Below are 23,321 nucleotides of genomic sequence, written 5' to 3'. Positions count from 1 at the left end.
TTGAAGTAAATAAATAAATAAATAAATAAATAAGGAGATTGGTAAACAACTAATCATAAAAATAAGTAAATAATTAGGTAAATAATAACTAAATGAGTAAGTAAATAAACAAGGAAATAAAAAAAATAACCAAGTAAGTAAATAAGCAACTAAATAAATAAATATCTAAATGAGTAAGTAAATAAATATAATAAATAAGTATATAAACAACTAAATAAAAAATAAATAGTGAAATAAGTAAAGAAAAAGTAAATTTATAAGTAGGCCTACATAAATAAATAAGTAAATAACTAACTAAATAAATAAATAGGTGATAAATAAATGAGTAAATAACTCAAGCAAATAATGATTTAATGAATAAAAAACGTATGAACATGTTAATAAAATACATGATTCCAATCTTTTCTAAACATTTATGAAAAATAATAAACTTACTAAATAATTAATTAAATAAGATAAAAATTACCAATGAAAACAACCAAGCTGAGCAACAGCCAAGCAAACGGCTAACTAACCAACCAAGTAAACAATCAAACAAACATAAAACCGATAAAAAATCAAAGCACAAGAAAATAAATAACAATCTTCAGGTTTTGGAACAAGGCAATTTAAAACAGAAAAATCTTCACATAACATCGGTCTAGGTAACATGCTAAAACATTATTAACATAACAATGATGATGGTAATTTGGTATTAACAAATTAAAGTGTTATTTTCTTAACAGAACAAAGCGGAAAACAAAAGAAAAGCACGGGATTATAATGTAACACTGTCGCGGCGCACGGAAAAACTGCATTGTGCAACAAGCATTATTGCATCCATCATAACAAATTAATAATTCCACTTCAACGCGTTCGTGTTCAAACCTTGTTGAACGCGTAGTCGGTCAGCAGTAGTTGTATCATAGGCGCGCACGCCTTGAAGGCAATGAACTTTACGATCGAATGATTTTGGCGACGGAGTACCTCGCGGGTGAGTACCTTCACTGCTACTTCACTGCTGACACATGGGTACACCATGTATGCGGTTACTGTGCAGGTACTTCCGCTGAAGGGCCAATGAAGTACCCCCGACTATGGTGTGCCTATAAGTCACCTACTCGGTGCATTGCAGTTGACTCTTAGGTGACGCATGGCGGAGTATCGATGTAAGTACTTTGCTACGGGGTATCTACAGTATGGTGGCGGACGCTGGTACTATGGTGTAGTACCAACGTCGGCCACAAAGGGATTGGGTACTCGGTAGAAGCAGCGAAGTAACATTGCAGCAGAGGTACTACGTCGCCAGGAATCTTGTAGTGTATCTAACAACTTATTTACTTACTGGTGTCTGGATGGCTGATAACCCACTTATAATCTGGAGAAGTTCCTGATTTGAGCTGCAAGTTATAAAAAAAGAAAAGTAAAATGGAGATTTATAATACATAGTGTATGACAATTTACAACTTCTCATTAAAACATTCTCATTCAAACTTAGTGAAAATAAGTTTGAAGATGGTCCAAACTTGTCAAACTTACATTCTTATCACATTTACATATATGTATAAATAAAATATTCTCACTAAATCTAAGTATTAATCACATAACTCTTACAACAATGTACTGGGCTAGCACATCGCGCGTTATTTTAAACGATGATATGTATAATGATGCATGCCTAAGTCCAACAACACTTTCCAGAATCAAACAAAGAGGACAAATAATGTCTTTTATTAGCAAGGCTGAATAGAGTATAAATCATAATGACGGATGTCCTAGACTGTGACGGTGTCACAGTCGGTGTGACCATGCGCTATCACAGGGGTCCGCAAATAGCGGCGCGCAGCTCCCCGAGGGGCGCCGTTTAGAGTTTTTTAACATTAAAAAAAATCAAATCAAATCAAACCCTTTGATCAAACTTCATATCCATCAGGAATATCTCCAATATTCTACATTTCAACATTAAACAATGTGATTCCCATGTTCTCCTTGTAAAGACAGGCTAAAAAGTAAAAATTGTTGCACCAAATGGCGTCATTTGCACCTCAAATTTCAAAAAATCAATAGCTTCAGAGGGGGACACCCCAATCTGACAATAATATTGTCAATAATATTTTTAAGGCCGATATCTCAATTTCCAATTTTATAATACCATAACTTCCGAACTCAATATCTTCGCTTAGGAATGTCCGATTTTATTGGGGAAACCGTCGTTATGGAGCAAAATATCTCTATATTTAAGATATGTAAAAACCTCAAAATTTATAACCTGCCCAAAAGTGTCTGGTTTTGACATGACACGTCACAAATGCCTATTTCCCATTGCACTTCCCATATACATACATACATGTAGTCATTTTCAGATTTTTATATGTGCATACCTCAATTTTGAGTATTGTTGCACGGATTTGCATGTAACATACACTGTTTACTTACGCACCGTCCTGGAACCTGGAATTCTTAATTTCATGGTATTTGACCTTGGGACTGAGTGGAGTTTTAAATTCTTGAAAGTACTAATTAATAAAAATTCCTTTAAAAGGGAAGGCCAGCCTCAATGCAGAAGAGGTCTTGTAAATAGTTTGGGTCACCGTGAAAGGCATTTTTAGGATCACGCTTACATCCATGTTACATGACACCAAACCAAACCATGAATGGTGAGAACATGCACACTGAAACAGCAAAAAACATTAACTCCTATAACTCCTGTCAACTCTTTAATTCATTACTCCAAATTGTTCTGTAATTTTGTCTTTACTGCTTTTTACCCATGCTTATTATTAAAATCAAGAAATACACTGCAGTTGTTAGTTAATTCGCTATGTAAACTCAACTTACATGCACATTTTATTTTAAAATGATTTTATATTATTTCGCAATGTATAGTTTACTACAAAGTAGATAGTGGCACGCACATGATAAAGGACTGATCATTCACTACAATCTTCACTTTTAAACTCTATTTTTTGAATGTGTTGATTGTTAGTCCGAAACTCCTGCAAAGCTATGGACATGGCATCTTACCTACTCCATTCTGTAATAGTCTGCATTGTGTGTTTTCTCAGTCTTCAATCATTTTGTTGAATGTAATTTTATGAATCGAATAAAAAAGATAGAAAGTGGCCTCACTCACTTTAGTTATGTGTCATTTTATAGTATTTATAATTTATAAAGTAAGACAATAATTTATTTATTTTCTATAAGTGCATGTCAAAATATGGGATATATTGTTCAATATTATAGCTAGCCCCTAAAAACTTTATTTTCCATCGGATTTTTCCCATTGAAAAGACAAAACTGATGTTAAAGATAGCAATAATATCATCAATAACATTTTGAGTCATTTTTATCCATAAAACGATACAGGATAGGATAGATAATTACTTTGACTTCAATGTGGTCCATATAATGAAGATTTTGATTGTACAACATTATTAAATCTGTTATCAACATATCAATTATGCACTCACAGGCAACCAAACATCATGCTATGCTCAGTAGTCCACTGATATGACCTCGTCCAGTGATCATTCCCCGCTAATTACTAATTGTTGACCATGTCATTTTTTTGATATGCTGATTGCTGAACAAGTTTATGTTTATGTGTAGGCCTAACCTATGATAACTTTTTAAGTCATTTAAGTCATAATTAATTCAAACATAACTTTGGCAATACTCAATCGTTTTAGATTCGTTGAAACGGCAAAACATACTTTCTTTTCCTTGCAAATCGAATTAGCAGACATCAAAAACATTTCCACCACAAGAAGTAAAAAAAAAATTCATACCAATAGAAGAAGGTTATAATCTTAGCTAATCTTTAGTGTACACAAATCCCATCTCAGAATTAGATACCAGCCCTATGGGCTGGCGAAAAGAGGTTTAATATTTGATCAATAATTGACAGTTGAACTATGATAATCCCTATTCAATCCTGTGTAAAGCAGGAAACTTGACATCTCAAGCAAAATATTTACTTAGTTAATTTGGTTCAATTGACTTTATTTTTTATCAAAACCCAATCAGGATTGAAGTCATTCAACAAAACTATGTACCGTATTGGTCCGAGTATAGTCCCACCCGTTTTTTATGTGAAAATTTTTCACAATTGGGGGGTGGGATTATACTCGAATTTCAAAAAAAAAAAATCATTCATGGTTGACCTAAAAAAAAAAAAAAAAATTATTAATGATTTCAAAATGCTTTCAAATTCAATGCATTTTGAAATCATTAATAGAGTATGACATGAATACAAATTATCAATTTTCATATTAAAAATACAAAATATCTTGAAATTTTGTTTATTTTTTTATTTTTTTTTAGGTCAACAATGAATGATCCTAGCATTTAGGTCTAGGGACACTCCAAAACCGAAAAAAAATAAATTTTAAATTTTTTTTTTTTTTTACAATTTCTGAAATTTTTGAAAAATGGGGGTGGGATTATACTCGAGCGTGGGACTATACTCGGACGAATCACGGTAATTGCAAGAAGTTTCTTAATATATGTGACATGATCAAGGGGAATGAGTCACATGTCGACCCTGGTCGAAAATGAGTTTTACACATCTTTCTAAAGAGGACATTTAGGGCTTTCAGAATCAGAAAACCCCATGTAAATATGATTTTTCTTTGCAAAGTTACAGGCGGCGGATGACATGATCGAGCCGGCAACTTGTGACACCGCCCGGTCGATGGCATTTTCTTATAATAATTATACTCGGTTAGTTTTGTGGGGTTCATTATCGAACCCCAACGGTTTTAGCTTGTATTTATATTATTTATCAACATAGGCCTATTTGTTTGTGATATTTCAAGCGTTTTAAAATTTCAAAATAATCCCATTCAATTACACGGTTGACAATGAAAATTTACTGAATTTAGAGAATGCAATCGGCCACCACCTGCAAAGTTACATCAATTTATCAATCGCTGAAAACAATAAAAAACAAAAAAATTTCAGCACTTTCTTTGCCAATATCTCAAAATCAATAATAGTGACATCCGACTCATTCCCCTTGATCGTGTCACATATCACAATCATAACATTTATGTATGGACTATTTAAGCATGCATGAATCATACTTCTTAGTATTGACCAGTTTTGACCAGTTTAAACCTGGTTTTAACCGCTTTCTGGACAAAACAGGTTTTGACCACCTACATGTACATTGTAACTTAACAACACGTCTTCATAAAATCAGCATCACTTCCATCATATAAAAAGATGATCAGATGAGTGGAAAGTGGCAAAGAAATTTATTAAGAAAAATACATCACAATTTTTGAGAAATTTGCCATCTTGAATAAATGCAGAATTGCATCACGCAGTAAAACCTGTCAAACACGCTTGAAAATGCTTGATACACGAGTGTAAATCATTGTCAAAATGAGCGTACATCAAGCACTCCTGCTACGCGAAAGCGTTGGTATTTGGCCCATTTCACGGTTAGGCGCCACTTTTTGATTTTCAACATATCTGGCCTGGTGTGTAAAAAATAATGGGGTTACAGAATTTAATGTTAGTGATTTTTCATTGTCTCTGCATGGCCTACCTCCACTAGCTTAATCGGCCTTTCTGCTTTAATCTTTCAGGGCGCACAGGGGTCAGAAGTGGTCAAATAACCACATTTCACTAGCAACCTGGAAACAGACATTTGTTTTCCAATGCTGCCACTTTAAACTATGTTGAGCCTACCAGCTGCTTTTGTTGTTTTTATATAGTGAACAAGTTGCACTAAAAAGCCATACATGAACGAAGTATTAGTTGTCAGTTAAACTAGCATGAGAACCATTTAAATTTCTGACATCGGATGTGACATTTTCCGTTCACATAGATGTACCTTATTCAATGTGGAATAGATCAACTAATACTTTACCTGAATGGCAAACTAGTGCATGTTAGTAAAGTTCAGAGTCTTAAAACTATTTGTTGAACAAATTACACTTGCTGCTCCTAATATGTAGACACAGCGATATTTTGAATTTTTGCCAACAAATTCTGTTCACAATTTTGTCACATCCGATTAATTTTCCAAATAGTATAATTTATTAACAAATATGTGGCATAAATTTTTCTCCTTGATTTTTAAAAATCTCCTGCTATGAGCTATCTAATGACACCATTTAATGAAAACTTCTGCATCAACTTAGCTTGCACATGTCATTTCAAAGTTTCCGTTCACATGTGTCACATCCAAGGTACCTGTCACATCCAAAATAGTTTCTTCAAAGAACTAAGACAGGAATAGGGCTAGGATGCCAATTTGAAGTTATTTCATTATAGGTTTGTGGGGGATCAAAAGGCACAACAAATCTTTAATTCAGTATGTCTTCTTTAATTGTGACAGGAGATTCAAAAAGCTTCCATTTCCGTTCACATGTCACATCCTCAACATTAGTAGTTTTTAGGCAAAGATACTTGAACAACTTGATATTTGACTTTCTAAAACAGGTTTATTATTTTGCACACACCATATATGATAATTTCATGGTACTTTGTTGTTGTCTTCAGGGGACAGTTTTGTATACAATTGATAGAAGCGGATGTGACATTTTCAATTGTGAACGGAATATTTCAGCATTATAAACAGTTTGCTTGTCAAAAATTAGTATAAAGGGTCAGAAAAACATTTAGCATTGCTCAATTCAATAGAATCTCATAACATAAATGTGTTAGAAGTGGGCAAAGCTTATATTTTTGACAAGCAAACTGTTTATAATAATGCAATATTCTGTTCACAATTGAAAATGTCACATCTGCTTCTATAAATTTTATACAATGTTTTAAAACGAAAACTAACACAGGTTTATGTGTTTCAATATATCTCTTTGGATTTACTGAGTATGTGAAAACTCTTAAAATCATTATTTTCTAAAACATTCTCTGGTTTACAGCGTGTGGTTTCCGTTCACATTGACATCTGTCACATCCAAATTTTCACAAACATCAGAATCTTGAATTTGACCGGTGTTTTCAAACTGGCTAATATTATTTGTGAACATTACCCATATTATGACCTTCAAAGCTGTGAAATATCAGAGTCATTCATTGATTATTAAAATTGTTGAATAAACCTTTTCATGTCAATTTCCCTTTTTTACCACAAAAATTACATTTAAATGGCCATAAATTTGTCATTTCACAACCAAATTTGCCCATATTTGGTCAGAAGGGAGCCTATGACATACTCATTTCTGTTCAATATCTATTATGTATGTATTGAACACTCAAAGAATAAATATACACTTCTCAATATTTATCAAATTTGTTAAAAAATTACATAACATGAGATAATAAATAATAACAATTTTCTTTGAGAAGTAGACAGAATTAAGCTGGGAAATGATATTTTTATGAAAATCTGGTCTTATTTGTATAAGAAAACCCCTATTAAATGAAATTTAATCCATTTTGAAAATTTTGAGTTTTTTTAACCAAAAGTGGCGCCTAACCGTGAAACGGGCCATTTGCATTGGCCAGTTAGTCCAGAAAAGAGTCATCATCTTTTGATTAAATTAACTTAAGTTCTGAATTTTATAAACAATTTTTTTTTTTGTTTTAAACTCGGAACGTTCGTCGGATCTCGGAACGGTTGGCAGATCACAGGTATGGGATTTTGGAACAAAGTCAAAATAAAGTTTGTTTGAAGAAATAAAAGGTATGTTTGTATCTACAGTGTAGCTAAAACATGTTTAACCTTGATCCGAAAGTTTTTGATAAATTCGTAATTTTAATTTTTAACCATATATATAATTAAAGACAGGGATAAAAAGAATTTATCGCGTCTGATGTCAATTACGATCTTTGATTGGTTTACACAGGTTAACAGCGCATAAAAAGGAAGACCGATCTATCTGGTGCTGATCGGAGAAAAGGAATAGCAGCAAATGGCAAAAAATTACGTACAAGGCAAAAAGCAGCTTTTCTAGGCATTGTTGACATGGTGCCTTCTCCAAAGAAAGTTTCCTACTATCAAGACCCAGTTGTAGTAACTACAAATTTCGAACGTTTGAGGACTTGTTCTCAAGTTGTAGAAGGTGCCATAGGGTGTCTAGAGTGTTAAAATTATTTTCATCGTAAAATGTCGCAAAATATTAATATTGACAATAATTAATAACCTGTTTCACGTACCTCTCCATGTATTCATCATTGCTCACCTGTGTTTTCATATCATATTTTGTGGTGAAAAATGACTACAAATGTGTAATTTGCAATCATTTTTGGAGCAACGATTTCTTTGAACTGACGGCTATAAAGTGTGTATGTGAATGCACATTAAACACATTACACAGCACCTGTTGGAACTCCCGGTCGGAGCCGGGAGTTTCAATTATTGGAACTGATCAAGACCTAACTTTTGAGACGGTTTGCATGTTTGGGATCGAAGGTGCAAAATTATTAACAATATCAATAAATAAGCATGATAAGGTAAGCAAGGTGCCCGGTTGTACCGCCGCGTTCAGCAAGTCATCATCACGACACTTGTAAACAAACCGTGCTCGAATTTGATTGACAGATGACGTCAGACGCGATAAATTCTTATTATCTGTCTCTAATTTATAGCTCGGGTATTCTGAAGAAAAGATCTCCTGTAACACATTGAACAAGTTGCCGAATTCAACAACCTTCAATTTTAGTACCAGTTACCAAGCGCTTCTTTGCTACCTCATCAATACAACAGCAAATTTTAATACATATGAATAAAAACAATAAGAAGGGAACAAACTAAACGACATATTTATGAAGACTTTAATAATCTAATAAGTGAAGAAAAAGAGAAAAGAATTCCTTTCTTTACCTCGTAACGGGCGCCATTGTTTCAAGAAACCAAAAACTATATAGCACCCTCGTTATCAGGCCCCAAAAAAAGTTCATTTCAAGTAATTTAAACTAAAAATAGCTGTATAAGGCGTATACTAATTACTTGTTTATATCATATAAGGCACGTAAAATCATCACAAGGTTCAAATTAATATATTTAAATTGGTTGTTTGAAACATTTTAGCTTTATTTTTAATGTTAGATAGTAAATTATATTAAATTGTGTCTCATTCTTATTTACATCATCTGTGCGTTAAAATAGTCTTGTCAGAAAAGCAGACGCCGGATGTCATGGATGTGCACACATGTGATGAAGATTAGACCACTCTTTTTTTATGTTTACTTCATTATATGGTGAGTCTTTTTGTCTTGACAAAGGTCCAAAATGTGCTAGACTAAAGTTCTAGTCTGTGTCAGTGAGATAGTGTGGTGTGGTCCATGATGGGATATGAATGCACATGACATGACATGCATGATGATGATGATATGCATGCCAAGCAATGGCAATGGCAATGGAATGCTGCATGCTGCCCATGGCATGCCATCAATGATACATGCATAATGTCATAAATGATGTATGGGTATGAAATTTGGTGGGTACAGTCAGCATTTAATATAGCTCGTTCACGTAGCGGTTCCGTTGTCCCACTACTGCACCACTGGCCTACATAAACGTAGTCTAGATTGCATGGCGATCGGAATGTTATGCCAGGGCCAGGCAAACCTTAATTAACACATTGCTAAGTTAATTCTTTATTACTTCTGTGGTCCGAGCTGCGATGTGCGCCAAGCGTAGACGAGCGTACACACAGAAGAAATAAACAATCACGCTGATTGGCTGATCAACGGACTTGACAACAAGCCGGTTGTTGACCCATTGGTCGTCGGCGCGGCGCGTAGTAGGCGACCTGTCCTTGTCACTTCTACGCGATCGCAATTCACCAGCGCGTACCCGGACCACGGAAGTAATAAAAAATTAACTTTAGTCAGCCAAATTCGCCTAGATTACACAATACATTTATTTACATCTAGAAATATAAAAGAACTGGCCGGTCAAGGAAACCTACATAAATATATGTTGTCTATACTTCACTTAACCCAAATATATGATTTTTTATGGTGATAAGTCACTCGCACATGGAATTTTAGGATTTTGATAGCAGTTCTATTAAAAAAGCTGCTATCAACATGAGACTAAGATCTAGAAACACCACCGAAATGCTTTTTTGGGGAATTTTGTTAGCTGAATCTTTTTGATGAAAGTCAATCTTTGACAAGATGTAACTTTGCTACGGAAAGTACTACGGTATGAAAAAAAGGTTTTCAGTTTTAGCTTTCTTTACTCATCTTTAATTTGATATATAAAATGATGCAGTTTGATGGCAAATTTGAATTCACCTGGCATGTACCTAAATGTTATCGTCAGAACACCTACACGGACACATGTGGACTACATTTAATAGAGCCCCACAGAGTACTACAGAGTACGTACCACCAGTCAAAGTCCCCGTGTATATATGATGTAAGAGGGCCGATTGTTCGATCGTGCCGTATCTAACAATCACGCCAGCGCTGCGTGCCTTCGCGTATATGCGATAGAGCGTTGCATGCTTTCGCGATTACGCGATAGACCGTGAAAATACGCGGTAATTGCATAGCAGTCTCGCCTGTCGCATTTCATGGAACAATCGGCCCTCATTATCGGATGATGCGGAGACTTTTGACTGGTGGTACTACGCTCTCTGTAGTATTCTGTGTAGAGCCCAATTGGAAGGTCATTTCAAGGTCATCCGTGGTGTGGTCACCCAGGGGTCATCTGATCTGAGGTCAAATTACTAAAAAACTGTCGTATGGGCATGAAACTTGGTGGGTACAGTCAACATTTAGAGCCAAATGTTTGGAAGTTTATTTCAGGGTCATCCAGGAGTCATCTGAGGTCAAATTACTAAAAACTATCATATGGGCATGAAACTTTGTGAGTACACTCAACATTTAGAGCGAAATGTTTGGAAGGTCATTTCGAGGTCACCATGGGTTGCAGGTTCATTTACTTCTACCAAAAGTAATCGCGAAAGCAGGCTGTTGTGAAAGCAGGCGAGACTAGTGGTTCGAGAACCACCTTGTGTTCATCCCATTTTCAGAATAGCGTCACTTGTGATTTTACCTAGAAACCAGCAACTTGAGAAATACATTATAAATTCTGAATTAAAAAAGTCTTTTTAAATCTTGGCAGGTGCTTGGATACAAGCCTACATTTAATACCTGACACAAATTTTTCACAAGATCTGCCAAATATTTTTGGTTTTTAATATTGATTTATAGGTGTGCAACCTTTTCCGAAATTGTGAAAACACTGCAGATTGGGACGGAATACTAGACCCTAATTTTTTTTTTATGTTACGCCAATCAAACAATTTTTTTAAGACCTTATTTGGTGAGGCCAATGAAAGTCAATTCCTTGTTTCCCGTTACACAATTTTTCCTGACTGTGTAGGTGACCATTTCATTTTTCATTTTTCATTATTTCATACCATTTCATTATTGCATCTGTTAGAGGTGTAAACCAATAACTACCCATGTATACATGTGATAAATCACAGTTTGTAGTTTACAGATGTATTTTACAACCACATGAAGGTGATTGTACAACTATTATCAAAAGTTTCACAATATATTTTACGGGATGAGATCAGAGCAGATCAAAAAGTGCGGGGCAGAGAAGTGAGTAGGTATTCATTATTAATTCATTATTAACCACATACCATGCTCCCACTGCAAAGAAAATCCCTGAAAATCAACAGAAAGAGATTTATGATATATTTAAAACCACAATTATTTATTGGTTGTTAAAGTTTGTTAGAAATCAACATTTAATTCAAAATAATGAAATATTTGACCAGCAATTGGTTTTGAGCGGAGTAGGGTAACGGGAAACTAGGAATCGACTTTCATTAGCCTGATGTGAAATCAGAATGCAGGTGGTCACAGTAGAGTTTTCTACTGTGGACAAATCCATAGTAGAGTTTGTAACTCAACAATTTCAACATAATTATGTAGATGGATGATTTACTACAACTATTTTTTTTTATATTGATAATAATATTTTATTTTTTCAGCAATAATATGGACAACCCAATAGAGCAGAGTGAAAGTTTCCATGCACCAAAAGAATTCTGTCCTAGATGTGGTGCAGTGCTATCTTTTCCAAAAAAAGGTACATGGATGATGTGGTGTAAAACATGCAGTTACCAGATTGATGCTAGAAGTAAGTTTTTTTAACCCCATGAGAACTACCTGCCGATTGGCTAAAAATGAGTTTTCATTATCAATTGGACCAATCAGCAACATTGTTTGAATAATTTTACCAAGCGAAGAAATTGGGGTGAATTATTTGCAAAGATCCATTTTGAATGGTGATTAAAGTGAAGATATCATGTAATTGACCAATCAGAGGCAATGTTAGATCGGCAGGTAGTGCTCGGGGGATAAGCTTGCAGGTTGGAGCAGATATAGTCCCTGGCAATGCCAATGAGCAAGATAAATGTGCCTTGATCATACTTGTTGCGCTGGAAATGTTATAAATATGATTTGTATTTTTGCCAAAACTTGGTCATTTATCTCGAGTACTTCTGCATGATCACTTTAACTGGAGTACAAAATCAGGCTAAAAATAGGAGTTGGCAGGTACCTGTCATTTTCACCAAAACTGCCTGTCCAAAATTTGATCCTGAAAACATAAATCAAACCTCTGCACTTTGTGGGGGTTCAGTCAATTCAATAGCTATTGATATAGCATTGATTTATTATACTGGTCTTGTTTTGAGTTCGTAGAACTTATTCAAATATTATTATTAGATTTTCCTATATATGGTGTGATCAAGCAAAACCGGTCTGAATTCGGTCATATTCAATTCTCAGTTTCTTTAAGGATAGTAAAAGGAAAGTTTACAAAGCTGCATTTTGCAGAAAACCCCATTAAAATTGAACAACCAGTTCAAAAGATATGAGCAATTAAAAAGAGTTTCCAAAACAGGAGGAAACAAAAGGAAACATTTCCTTTGTTTGGCTATCTCAAAATCAATATTTCTGAGTTCCACTGATTTTGCTTTGATTAGTTTGATCACATCACATATATATGTGATGCGATCCAGCAAAATCAGTCGGAACTCAGAAATATTAAATTTTCAGTTTCTTATAGGATAGTAAAAGCATTTACAAAGCTGCATTTTGCAGAAAACCCCATTGAAATTGAACAACCAGTTCAAAAGATGAGCAACTAAAGAGTTTCCAAAACAGGAGGAGACAAAGGGAAACATTTCCTTTGTTTAGCTATATCTCAAAATCAAAATTCTGCCCCTTGTCAACAGAGAACAAGCAGATCTCGCCTATCTGCTAATATAAAGGTTTTGGTGGCTCTGAAAAGAGCCGTTTACTGAAGACTGCCCCTTGTCTACAGAAACAAGCAGACCTCGCCTGTCTGCTGATTTTTAAGTTTTGGTGGCTCTGAAAAGAGCTGTTCACTGAAGACTGCCCCTTGTCTACAGAAACAAGCAGACCTCGCCTATCTGCTAAATTTTTGTTTTTAAAGGTTTGGTGGCTCTGAAAAGAGCCGTTCACTGAAGACTGCCCCTTGTCAACAGAAAACAAGCAGACCTCGTCTAGACCTAGGACCAGTCTTCAGTGAACGGCTCTTTTCAGAGTCATCAGTAGACAAGGGCAGTCTACATGTCTCATTCTTAGGTACTTTGTCCTGAAGAAGTCAGAGCTACTCCTGACGAAAGCTTGACAGTTATAAACTTGTCCGACGGCGAACCCGCTAAAAACCCACTAATTGTTATGAATTCCTGTCGTAAAAGCCTATCCCACAATTAGTCACATATCGCTCATTCTACAAAATCCGGTGCCAATAGCCTTTTTTCCATTCTTTGGTCCACAAAAACTTTGTCGAGCATTTAGGGCATCAAATATGTTGTTTTTCTGGTAGAACTCAACGAGATCTACACGGACATATATAGTTTTCCATACTTTAAATGCTTTCTTCAGCCTGATTAACCCTTGCAAAGGCTCAAAAATCGCTAAAAATGCGTTTCCACAGCTCAAGTGTCACATCTAACCCTGAATATTTTCTTTGAATAAATGTGATTTCTTTACATATTTGTTGTTTTTTAATTAGATAACGCACCATCATATTGTTTATCAACATTATTTTTTAGTGATTAAAATGTCTTTGTGTAATTCTAAAATAAATTACACTTTCCACCAAAACGCTGTGAGCTACGTTACCCCTTTTTTTCATATTTTATTGGAAATATGTAAAATAGAGGTATCAATGTAATTTTTGCGGTTTTTGAAAGGAAACACTCATAGTTTTTTAAAAATCACAGTAAAAATCGTGATGCTGTAGCATTTTTGGCATAGAAATGTTGTAAACATTGAAATTTCGACCGACCATGTTAAGATTGGTGAGCTACGTTACCAGGATTCTATAGTATGCACTTGTATTACATGTACTTCCTAATAATATGTGAAAGCTACCAGTGGTCGAACCCCATTTATATTAGAATTAACCGACATAACGTTCTAACGTTCGCAAATCACATTAAAAACATTAAAAACCAGTGAACTACGTTACTGTGAGCTACGTTACACACTCATTTAAGCATCTTCAAAACTTCTATGAAATGGTGAAATCTGTTCTACATTTCACTCAAGTGATCTTTAATTTGCTTTTTATGACCTTGGATTGAGTAAAACCAGCCCATTTTATAGTCGGTAACGTAGCTCACATTACATTGAGTTTTAGTGTTAAAAAACATCATGACTTCCTGAAAGAAAAATATGCAAGTGGTGTTGGCAATTTTTTACATCTGAAAGTAGTGATACATTTACTTTTAAAAAACACAAAAAGCAGGTCTTTTTGAACAACTTTTTTTTTTCTATTTTTTTAGTGGATTGGCACGGATTTTGTAGAATGAGCGATATATGTCAACAGCAGGGTTAGCGGTGCCTGGTTAAAACAGGGGGTACAGTGGAAGCTATTTGGACCCCTTAACCCCACCTTTAGTCTGAAAATAGGGCGTCCAAACCTAAAAACAAAGGGTCCAAAACGCCAAAATCTTTAAAAATAAAAAAAATTGAAAAATACCAAAAAAGTAAATTTTTTAACAATTTAATTTAATTTAATCTAATTTAATCTAATTTAATCTAATTTAATCTAATTTAATCTAATTTAATCCAATTTAATCCAATTTAATCTAATTTAATTTAATTATTTTATTTCATTTTATATCATCTATATATTCCATGTCTACCGCCTGCTGAGGCTGGTCAATAATTAATTTTATACTGCCTATTGAGGGCAGTATATTTTTGTTCATCTTAAAACCAAGATGGTGGACTCGATCTCATAAAGTTCGCGATACGGCCAAAACGGCTGAAGTTACTGTAAATTCTACTTCACAAATCAGTATTACTGTGTGATATATAAATTATTGAAGTAAATTAGTCCATAATTCACCATTTTAGGGGTTCAGTTGCTTGGAAAATGATGTGCATATTATGCAATTTGGGGCCTAGAATGCCGGACTTTCTGAAAGTTTTGGAAGGCTAAAATAATGACCGGCGACGATATGAACTGAAAATTGACGGCGCCCAGCCTTGGATATTCCTAAAAACAACGACTTTTTGTGGCCGATTTTGAAAATTAATGACACATTTATGTAGATAAACAGTTAACATTGTTAAATGGGAGGATTTTTTATTTCTACACAGTAAATCCAGCTGCGATTTGGATGCGTCCAGTTGAGATTTTTTGGACCCCTTAACCTCCTTGGATTTAGAAATTCAGTGCGTCCATATTTACCCATTTTCAAAATTTTGCGTCCAGGACGCAATGACGCATTAAAACGCGAACCCTGGTCAACAGGCATGAATTGTGCCTACCCCAGGAGCAAACTGCCCATCCAAAGTGACAGGTGGACTAGGTGGCCCGGACAGGTGGCTAGTTAAGTTAACAACCTCAATGTCACATATTTATTTTAAGGGCATTTGGATTTTAAATGCACATGTTTACGATAAGATTTTTTTCATTAATAGGGCTATATCCAGGAGTGTAGAAGTGAAGACTTTACTATGTACCCAATTTGCCATCACACATTTGATTCTCATAGTAACATCATTATTTTTTTCTACAGCTGCATTGGAGGGCATTGAATATCACTCCTATGTTTCCTTCAATTCAAGAAAAAGTGACAAGAGAATACACAAGGATGATACAGAACAACCCAACTTGGGACCACAGGTATATGTTCAAAAGATTCATCTTAAAATAGGACCATCAATTTAGGATTCAAGTTGGCCACTCAATAATGATAAAAATCGATAAATTGATTTTCCACCCAATTTTACTCACACTTGTCGGCTGCTACATGTGTCCAATTTCACATATGTTTGTGTCATTAACCAGTATGTTGTTTCTGTGCTTTTATTTTCAGATTGACAGAGCTTGCGCGAAATGCGGCCATGAAGGTTTACACTATCAAACAAGACAAACACGATCAGCTGATGAAGGGCAAACTGTCTTTTATTACTGTCCAAGTTGCAAGTAAGCTCAATTATTTATTTTCTGTAGAAATAATTTCCTGCTATCAGTTGAGCCATGTTTGAAATTGCTTAACTTACTCACACACACTAAATATGACATGTATACAGGTCTGTATTCCATACCCACCCCTCCCTTGTCTTAGCTAATAATTGAGGTTTGCCCATCATTTGAATAAAATCGCCTATCCTAATTTGACCTTTAACGTTAGAACATTGACCAGTCCTCTACAGCCCATTAGGGGTTCAAAGAGTTCAAATATGTATTGCTATAGCCTTGTTTTGTAAATCTGGTCTACTAAAATGGTCAATAGCCTTTCTCAACACCTACAGTTAAACTTACAATATAGCATCTGTCAAAAGCATTAATTTTGCCCATCCCAGGAGTAAACTCCCCATCTAAAATGACAGGTAGGGGTGGCTAAAAGCGAAGACACTGCCCCATACAAATTTTAGCCATCTTAAAAGTAAAAGCTTAAATACTGTATACATGACACGGGGCACTTATCAATTCTGTAGGCTAGAGTTTGAATTAAAATGTTTCTTATTCAAACTTGTTTACTTTTTTCAGACATCAAGAGATTGAATATTCATAACAGCAGATGAACAATGGGTTGAGTGGAGTGGAAACATCTTACCAAACAAATACCCAAGCTATGCTAAGGGTCTACCAAGACAACACTTACAAGACATGTTGTGCCACATAAATGTATGATAATGTATCGATTCCAGGTGGTATTTTAGTCCGAATAATCAGTCCCAGAACAAAATATTAATTTCTGACATGATCGTGTTCTGGGTCTGAACTGTTTCCATTCGAAATCTTGATGGCAAATTGGACAAAAGAAGCACATGGTTCTACTTCACAGTTTTTTAATCCCCTATTCATGCTGCGTGAATCACTTAATTGTGGACCATCCTGATGATACTTGAGTGTTTGGACAAGCGGAACAGTTTTGACAGGCCTTTTGTCTACCTCTCTATTTATAAACAGATGAGGAGGTCAAAATTGTCATCCTCGCCGAATAGGAAAGTCAGCGTAATAGTACGGCGCTGGTGGTATTTGATAAGAAAATATGAGGTTACCTAAACTCAACATGTTTACTGGCAGTGAAAGCCAGTGAACATCCATGTGGACCTTCCTGTGCCAGAGATCATTAATTTTACTTGGATTAAAGTGGTCCTTGGATTGCTTTGAATTAGTCACTTTAAAGGAGTATTTTGTGATCCTAGCATCCTCTTTTTTATGACATTTTTCAATAGATGATCGATATCACGAAAAAAGCTTATTCACAAAATTTCAATTGATTCCAATTTCGCATTTGCATGTTATGCATAATTATGTGTACACAGTTCCATAGGCTAATGTGTTGAATTACGTTCTGGTACAACAGAACGAAAAGTGGGGGAATGAGGCTGTGGATCACGAAATGCCCTTTTAAGTTGAATTTACACTAGCGACTACCGAATGATGAGATTTTGCTCTTATCTCAAAGATCTACTTCAGTGCTTACAAACTAATCGCTCCTTATTCACATAACATGCTCAATCCAGAGGCTATTGATGGACGTATTGATACTACGCTTTATTACATACAATAAGCGTATTGTTATAGAGGGCCATACTACAGGCTGTATGCATTGTAATGTACAAAAAGTAGCCTGGGTTCGGAACAATAACCTCAGATCGTACACTCTACTTATTCATCAATCTTCATTGGTTGTAAACTAATCTCTCTCAGTGTCAGAGAGTCAGTTCAGCTTTACAGATATTCTATTTGTACTTTGGCTATTCAATATGACATTTTGGAAAATTTGGCACATTTTGTCATTTGACTGGAAGAACATCTTATGTGAAATAGAGTTGAATAGCTGTTTCATGTTTTTAATTTTATTTGTTTGGCATAACCAATACATAGAAAAGAATCGGCTTTTACATATTTGTCCTCACACATGGCTAAGTTGGCAAGAAGGGTTCCCAAGCATAGTGTTATTTTCTCAGGGAACAGGGTGCTTCAATATAAAATGGGCTATTTCAGTTGAAATACCCTGTGGAAGACATGACCAGGGACAAGTGATTTGCGCGGGAAAAAATAGCCAATTGCGCGGAGATTGCGCAGAACTTTTTTTTCCAGTGCAAATCATGTATCTCTGCCCATAGGAAAAAAATAGCCAATTGCGCGGAAAAAAAGTTTCGCGCAAATCACTTGTCCCTGAATATGACCAAAGAAAGTGCTGTAATTTTCCTGTTAGCAAAACAATCAGGTTAATGATGATGTAATTTTGTAATAATAAAAATGTGAAATAAAGTAAAAACTTTGAAGCCTTGTTTTTTGTTTCGATTGAACTATGTTCAGGATGAGACTTGGTAGCCACTTTTTTGCCTCTCCAGCCATCTGGACAGGGACGTAGCAAGCGGGTGGACATGGTGGACGAGTCCATGGGCTCCCAAAGTTCCAGGGGCCCGAGCAAAAGTGAAGATGAAGTAAGAGCAGATAAAGGATATGTTTAAAGGGTCCCTCACTGCTCCTTGTCCATGGGCCCCCAAGGCTCTTGCTACGCCACTGCATCTGGAGCTGTTTCTCGGAATCCATTAGGTTTATGGGGATGCCACTTGGTGAGAGGAAGAAAGGATCTTTTATAACATGGATAGACAATAGATTACGTAACGCATTGTTTCTTGTATGCTGAATTGATTTGCCGATAAGCTATTCATAAAGTAGGATAAAAGGGTTCAGACATTAAATTGGCAACTGACCTGACAGCATATTAATGCTTCACCCAACATGCGAATGTAATAAGTGAGTAAAAGAAAGTCATGTGAATTGCCCACTTTAGAAAGTGGGTCCTTTGGTTCTCATGCAGTCCAGAGGTGTGTTTGAAAAAAATTTTTTTTTTAAATGGGATTTTGGCCTACTGTGATTGAGGTGAATTTTGGTGGAAAACAGGCAGCACAATTCACTTCACAGGCACTTCAATATGAAAGGATTATGTACCGTCGTGTAGGGCTACTTTAAACAGTGAGGGGCATTTGGTGAGAGCCAAATGTAAAATATATAGGGTCATTGGGTGAGAGCATGATTTTTGGCATTCAGTGAGAGCAAAATGTTAAAAATATAGGATCTTTGGGTGCGAGCCAAATCATCCCACAGAAGTCTTGAACATTTAATTTGTGTACCTCCACTGGAAGCATTATGTTTCCTGGTTGTCCATCCTTACGAGGTTGTACATTTCCTGGAACTGGTAAGGCACATAGTGTAGTGTGATTTGGTTGAGGGGTGGCAATTGGCGGTCTTCAAATTCCAGTTGGTTTTTGTCTCAAAATATGGTAATTTTTTAATGCACATCAATCAAAATATCCTTGTATACAGATTATTGGGAGATCCGTACGGGTTACAGTGATGAGACCGTGGGGAGTAGCACAACCAGAGGTTCTTGACCTGATTAGATTTTCAGCACAAAACATGGTAAATTACAAGGTCATTCAGGGTCAACCAAGGTCAAATTGTCATTGATTGTTGCAGGTTTATGAAATTTGGTGGGAACAACCACCCTAGCGAGACAAAAGATGTCAAGGCCTTTCGGGGTCGTCCAGGGTCAAATGGCATAGATTATTGCAGGTTCATGAAAGTTTGTGGGAGCAACCACCAACACAAAGACAAAAATGTCAAGGTCATTTTGGGGTCATCTGGGGTCAAATTGCTAAAAAGACTTCAGTTTCATGAAATTTGGTGGGAACAACCACCTTAGCGAGGCAAATAATGTGAAGGTCATGAAAAAATTCTAGTTTGTTTTGAATGTCTTCAAATGACTGGTTTGTTTTTTCAAATTAGGCCCAAGTATCAAAATCAGTGATGAAAGGACACTCCTTCAAAATGAAAAATAACCAAAAGCTAAAACAGTCCCCTTTTTTGACCCAAAGAAGAGGGAGTCGCCTTGTTTATAGGGTGGGTACACTCTAAAAATTAACTCCTCACAAATAGAAAGTCAAACTATTCAAATTTTACAAATATGTTTATTCAGAGGGGGCATAACATTTGATTTTCTCATCAAAATGACAAGAAACTCATCAAGAAAATCAAACTGACTGGGGTTTTATAGGATTGGGGAGAACCGCCTTGTTTAATTATGATTTGGTAATGGGTAGGGTGGGTACACTCTAAAAATTAACTCCTCACAAATGAATAGAGTATTTTCAAAGTGACAAGTAGGCCTAAACAACCGCCTATGACTATTCGGGGTGGGGCATAGCAGATTTCTCTTCAAACAGATTTCTCTTCAAAATGGGGAATCAGATTTTCTCATCAAAATGACAAGAAACTCAATTAACTCCTCAAAGGTGAATAGAAAGTCAAACTATTCAAATTTTACAAATATGTTTATTCAGAGGGGGCATAACAGATTTCTCCTCAAAATTAACATCTGATTTTCTCATCAAAATGACAAGAAACTCACCAAGAAAATCAAACCGACTGGAGTTTTATTAGGATTGGGGAGAACCGCCTTGTTTAATTACAGGGTGAGTCAAAAAAAGTGCAATAGAGAAAATAATCCATTTTTATTTAAGAACCGATTTGAACCCTACAGGTTTAAAACATTTTATGAATGATATATCCATTAGTGACATTGTGTGAAAAAACAAAGGAATTAGCATTTACCGTTTTGTTTTTATGACACATTTTATAGCGATACCCAATTTTAATGTTTGTCCAAGAAACATCTAAAATTTGAAAGTCAGCCCACTCTGTGTATTGGTAGATTTGGAACAACTGCTATTTTCTTAACCTCATTGGCATTGAAATAAAATGGAGCACCCAAATTGTTATTGTCCTTGGTCTTGTTTAAGGAAAAGAAACATTATTTGTTGTTATTTTCATTTTACCTTTACTTTAAAGATGTTTATTCTCTATCAAAAACATACAAATTTGCAGGCGGATTTTTTCAAATGTCGAAATGAAATGCGCGTAAATTGAAGTGGAGCGAATTATAAAATATCCAGTATAAAGTTGGACATACTGGGATGAAAAAAACTGGAGCTGTTGGAGTCGAGTGAGGTATGAAGGACTTAAAGTAATGTTAAAAAGTTTGTTTGAACAGAAAAAAAGAAATGAAAATAACGCAAAAATCAACCTTATTTAAGTTAAAGTCAGTTTCAGAGCTGGTGCCTTTATCGTGCATTGTGTGCTCTCATTCAAAATACATATACATGGTACCTCGTGGATAAATAATGAAATTGGGTATCGTAGCAAAAGGACTCATAAAAATTAAACGGTAGATGCGATTGACTTCAGTTTTTCACAGAAGGTGCCTATTGAGTGTGGCATTTATAGTCCAGTCAATCTGAACAAATTAGTGGTGTCACCTATCACTAATTGCAACAGAATTTTTTTCACTTTTATACATTTTAGTGATGTCCCCTGAAAATCATACCAAAAATATACTTGTTGGAAAGGTAGTTTTTGGCGGGAAAAGGTCATACAGGGGTCAAATTTCAAAATTGCTTTAATCTTTTTAAAAACTATACCAAAGCATTCCTCTAGTCTTATGGATTCAGAAAAAGTATAGTTTGCCATATCTGTGATGTACCATTCTAAAGTTATAAGCAAAAAGGTCAAAGGTAAATTGTTGGGCTCCACGTGGGTCAACTTCGAAAAAATGCTCCGATCTCCTTGAAAATGGTCTCAATGTGTTCGTCCTTTAAAAACACTCCAAAATAAGAATAGTTTGCCATATCTTGGATGTTTCGTTACCTAGGTAGCAGGGTAAAAGAGGTCATTGACCATTGAACTCTATTGACCCCGACCTAGTTTTCGATGTTACGCATGTAATTAAACAACCTAAACAGTGCAAATATTCTTTAAATGCATTATGTTTGCAAGCCGAACAATTTGAGACCATTTTGGTTAAAATCAGACAGTTTTTAGTTTTTTGACCTCTGTTGAACCCAACATTTGACCTTTGACCTTTTCGGTTATAACTCAAGAACCGTACATCACAGATATGGCAAACTATATTCTGAATCCTTAAGACTAGAGGAATAATTTGGTATAGTTTTTAAAATGATTGGAGCGATTTTGAAATTTGACCCCTGTATGACCTTTTCCCGCCAAAAACTACCTTTCCACCAAGTATATTTTAGTATACTTTTTGTATGCTGTTCAGGGGACATCTCTGACATTCATAGGAGTGAATTCTGTTGCAATTAGTGGTGAGTCAAAACCCACTTTGACTGGACTATTATAGAAACTTTCAATAATTGGAAAGTTCAAAGTAATTCTTACGTAATTATCGATTCTTTGCTCTATTGCACTTTTTTGACTCACCCTGTATGATTTGGTAATGGGTAGGGTGGGTATACTCTAAAAATTAACTCCTCGCAAATGAATAACAACCGCCTATGACTATTCGGGGTGGGGCATAGCAGATTGGTCTAGGGCGGACATTTTAAAAATGAATTTAGAAGAGCAGCAACGACATCACTTGCATTACATTCCAGATGTTAAATCTACATATGCAAAATTTGAGGAAATTCGCACGAGTCCGTTTTATTTTAGGGCCATTTGTCTATAACTGGTCTCGGGGGAGGCACTCCCTATCTAAAATGGCAGGGATGTGCCTCGGCCATGTTAAAAGTAGCGGGCATTCAGGTCAAATGTACAATTACAAAAATATGGGGTCATTCAGTACACAACCTGAATAAAAATGGGGTCATTCGGTATGAAACTTTGAAAAAAGGATGGTCATTGGGGTAACAAAAAGTCGGGTATCTACCCGGTTTTAATGTGCCGTCCCCCCAGAACTCTACCAAACCAACTTTTTTAGCTTCCTTTTATGGTCCTATAACACATTCAAGATGTTAACAAAAAATATTTCCCGGCACTCCGGCCATATTCAAGGTTAAAGGTCAACACAGGGGTCAAA

At 35.6% G+C, this 23,321-nt stretch overlaps 2 protein-coding genes across 2 annotated transcripts in view; one reads left to right on the top strand and one right to left on the bottom strand.

Annotated features, from left to right (window-relative positions):
- The window catches only part of LOC140166030 (nucleoporin NUP188-like), an 89,882-nt gene extending 81,056 nt beyond the window's left edge, over positions 1–8,826 (bottom strand). The window contains 2 exon segments of the mRNA XM_072189403.1: positions 1,325–1,379; positions 8,780–8,826. Coding sequence (XP_072045504.1) covers positions 1,325–1,379; positions 8,780–8,796 — 72 coding nt within the window. The 5' untranslated portion in view covers positions 8,797–8,826.
- A 252-nt stretch (positions 8,827–9,078) lies between these two features.
- On the top strand, positions 9,079–18,688 carry LOC140165352 (DNA-directed RNA polymerase I subunit RPA12-like). The gene is made up of 5 exons (XM_072188678.1): positions 9,079–9,156; positions 11,919–12,067; positions 15,996–16,102; positions 16,296–16,405; positions 16,973–18,688. Exons 1-5 carry the CDS (start codon positions 9,089–9,091, stop codon positions 16,995–16,997), a joined length of 459 nt encoding a protein of 152 aa, XP_072044779.1. The 5' UTR covers positions 9,079–9,088; the 3' UTR covers positions 16,998–18,688.
- The last annotated feature ends 4,633 nt before the right edge of the window (positions 18,689–23,321 follow it).

The sequence above is a fragment of the Amphiura filiformis genome, chromosome 12, assembly GCF_039555335.1.
Source record: "Amphiura filiformis chromosome 12, Afil_fr2py, whole genome shotgun sequence".
Classification (NCBI taxonomy): Eukaryota; Metazoa; Echinodermata; class Ophiuroidea; order Amphilepidida; family Amphiuridae; genus Amphiura; species Amphiura filiformis.
The sequence above is the reverse complement of the archived record's forward strand: the minus strand, read 5'-3'. Positions and strand labels throughout refer to the sequence as shown.

Coding starts and splice junctions, on each gene's coding strand:
- LOC140165352 (XM_072188678.1), top strand. CDS start 9,089: ATGTCATGGATGTGCACACATGTGATGAAGATTAGACCACTCTTTTTT. Junction 12,068..15,995: donor TTACCAGATTGATGCTAGAA/GTAAGTTTTTTT, acceptor TTTTTTCTACAG/CTGCATTGGAGGGCATTGAA. Junction 16,406..16,972: donor TATTACTGTCCAAGTTGCAA/GTAAGCTCAATT, acceptor TACTTTTTTCAG/ACATCAAGAGATTGAATATT.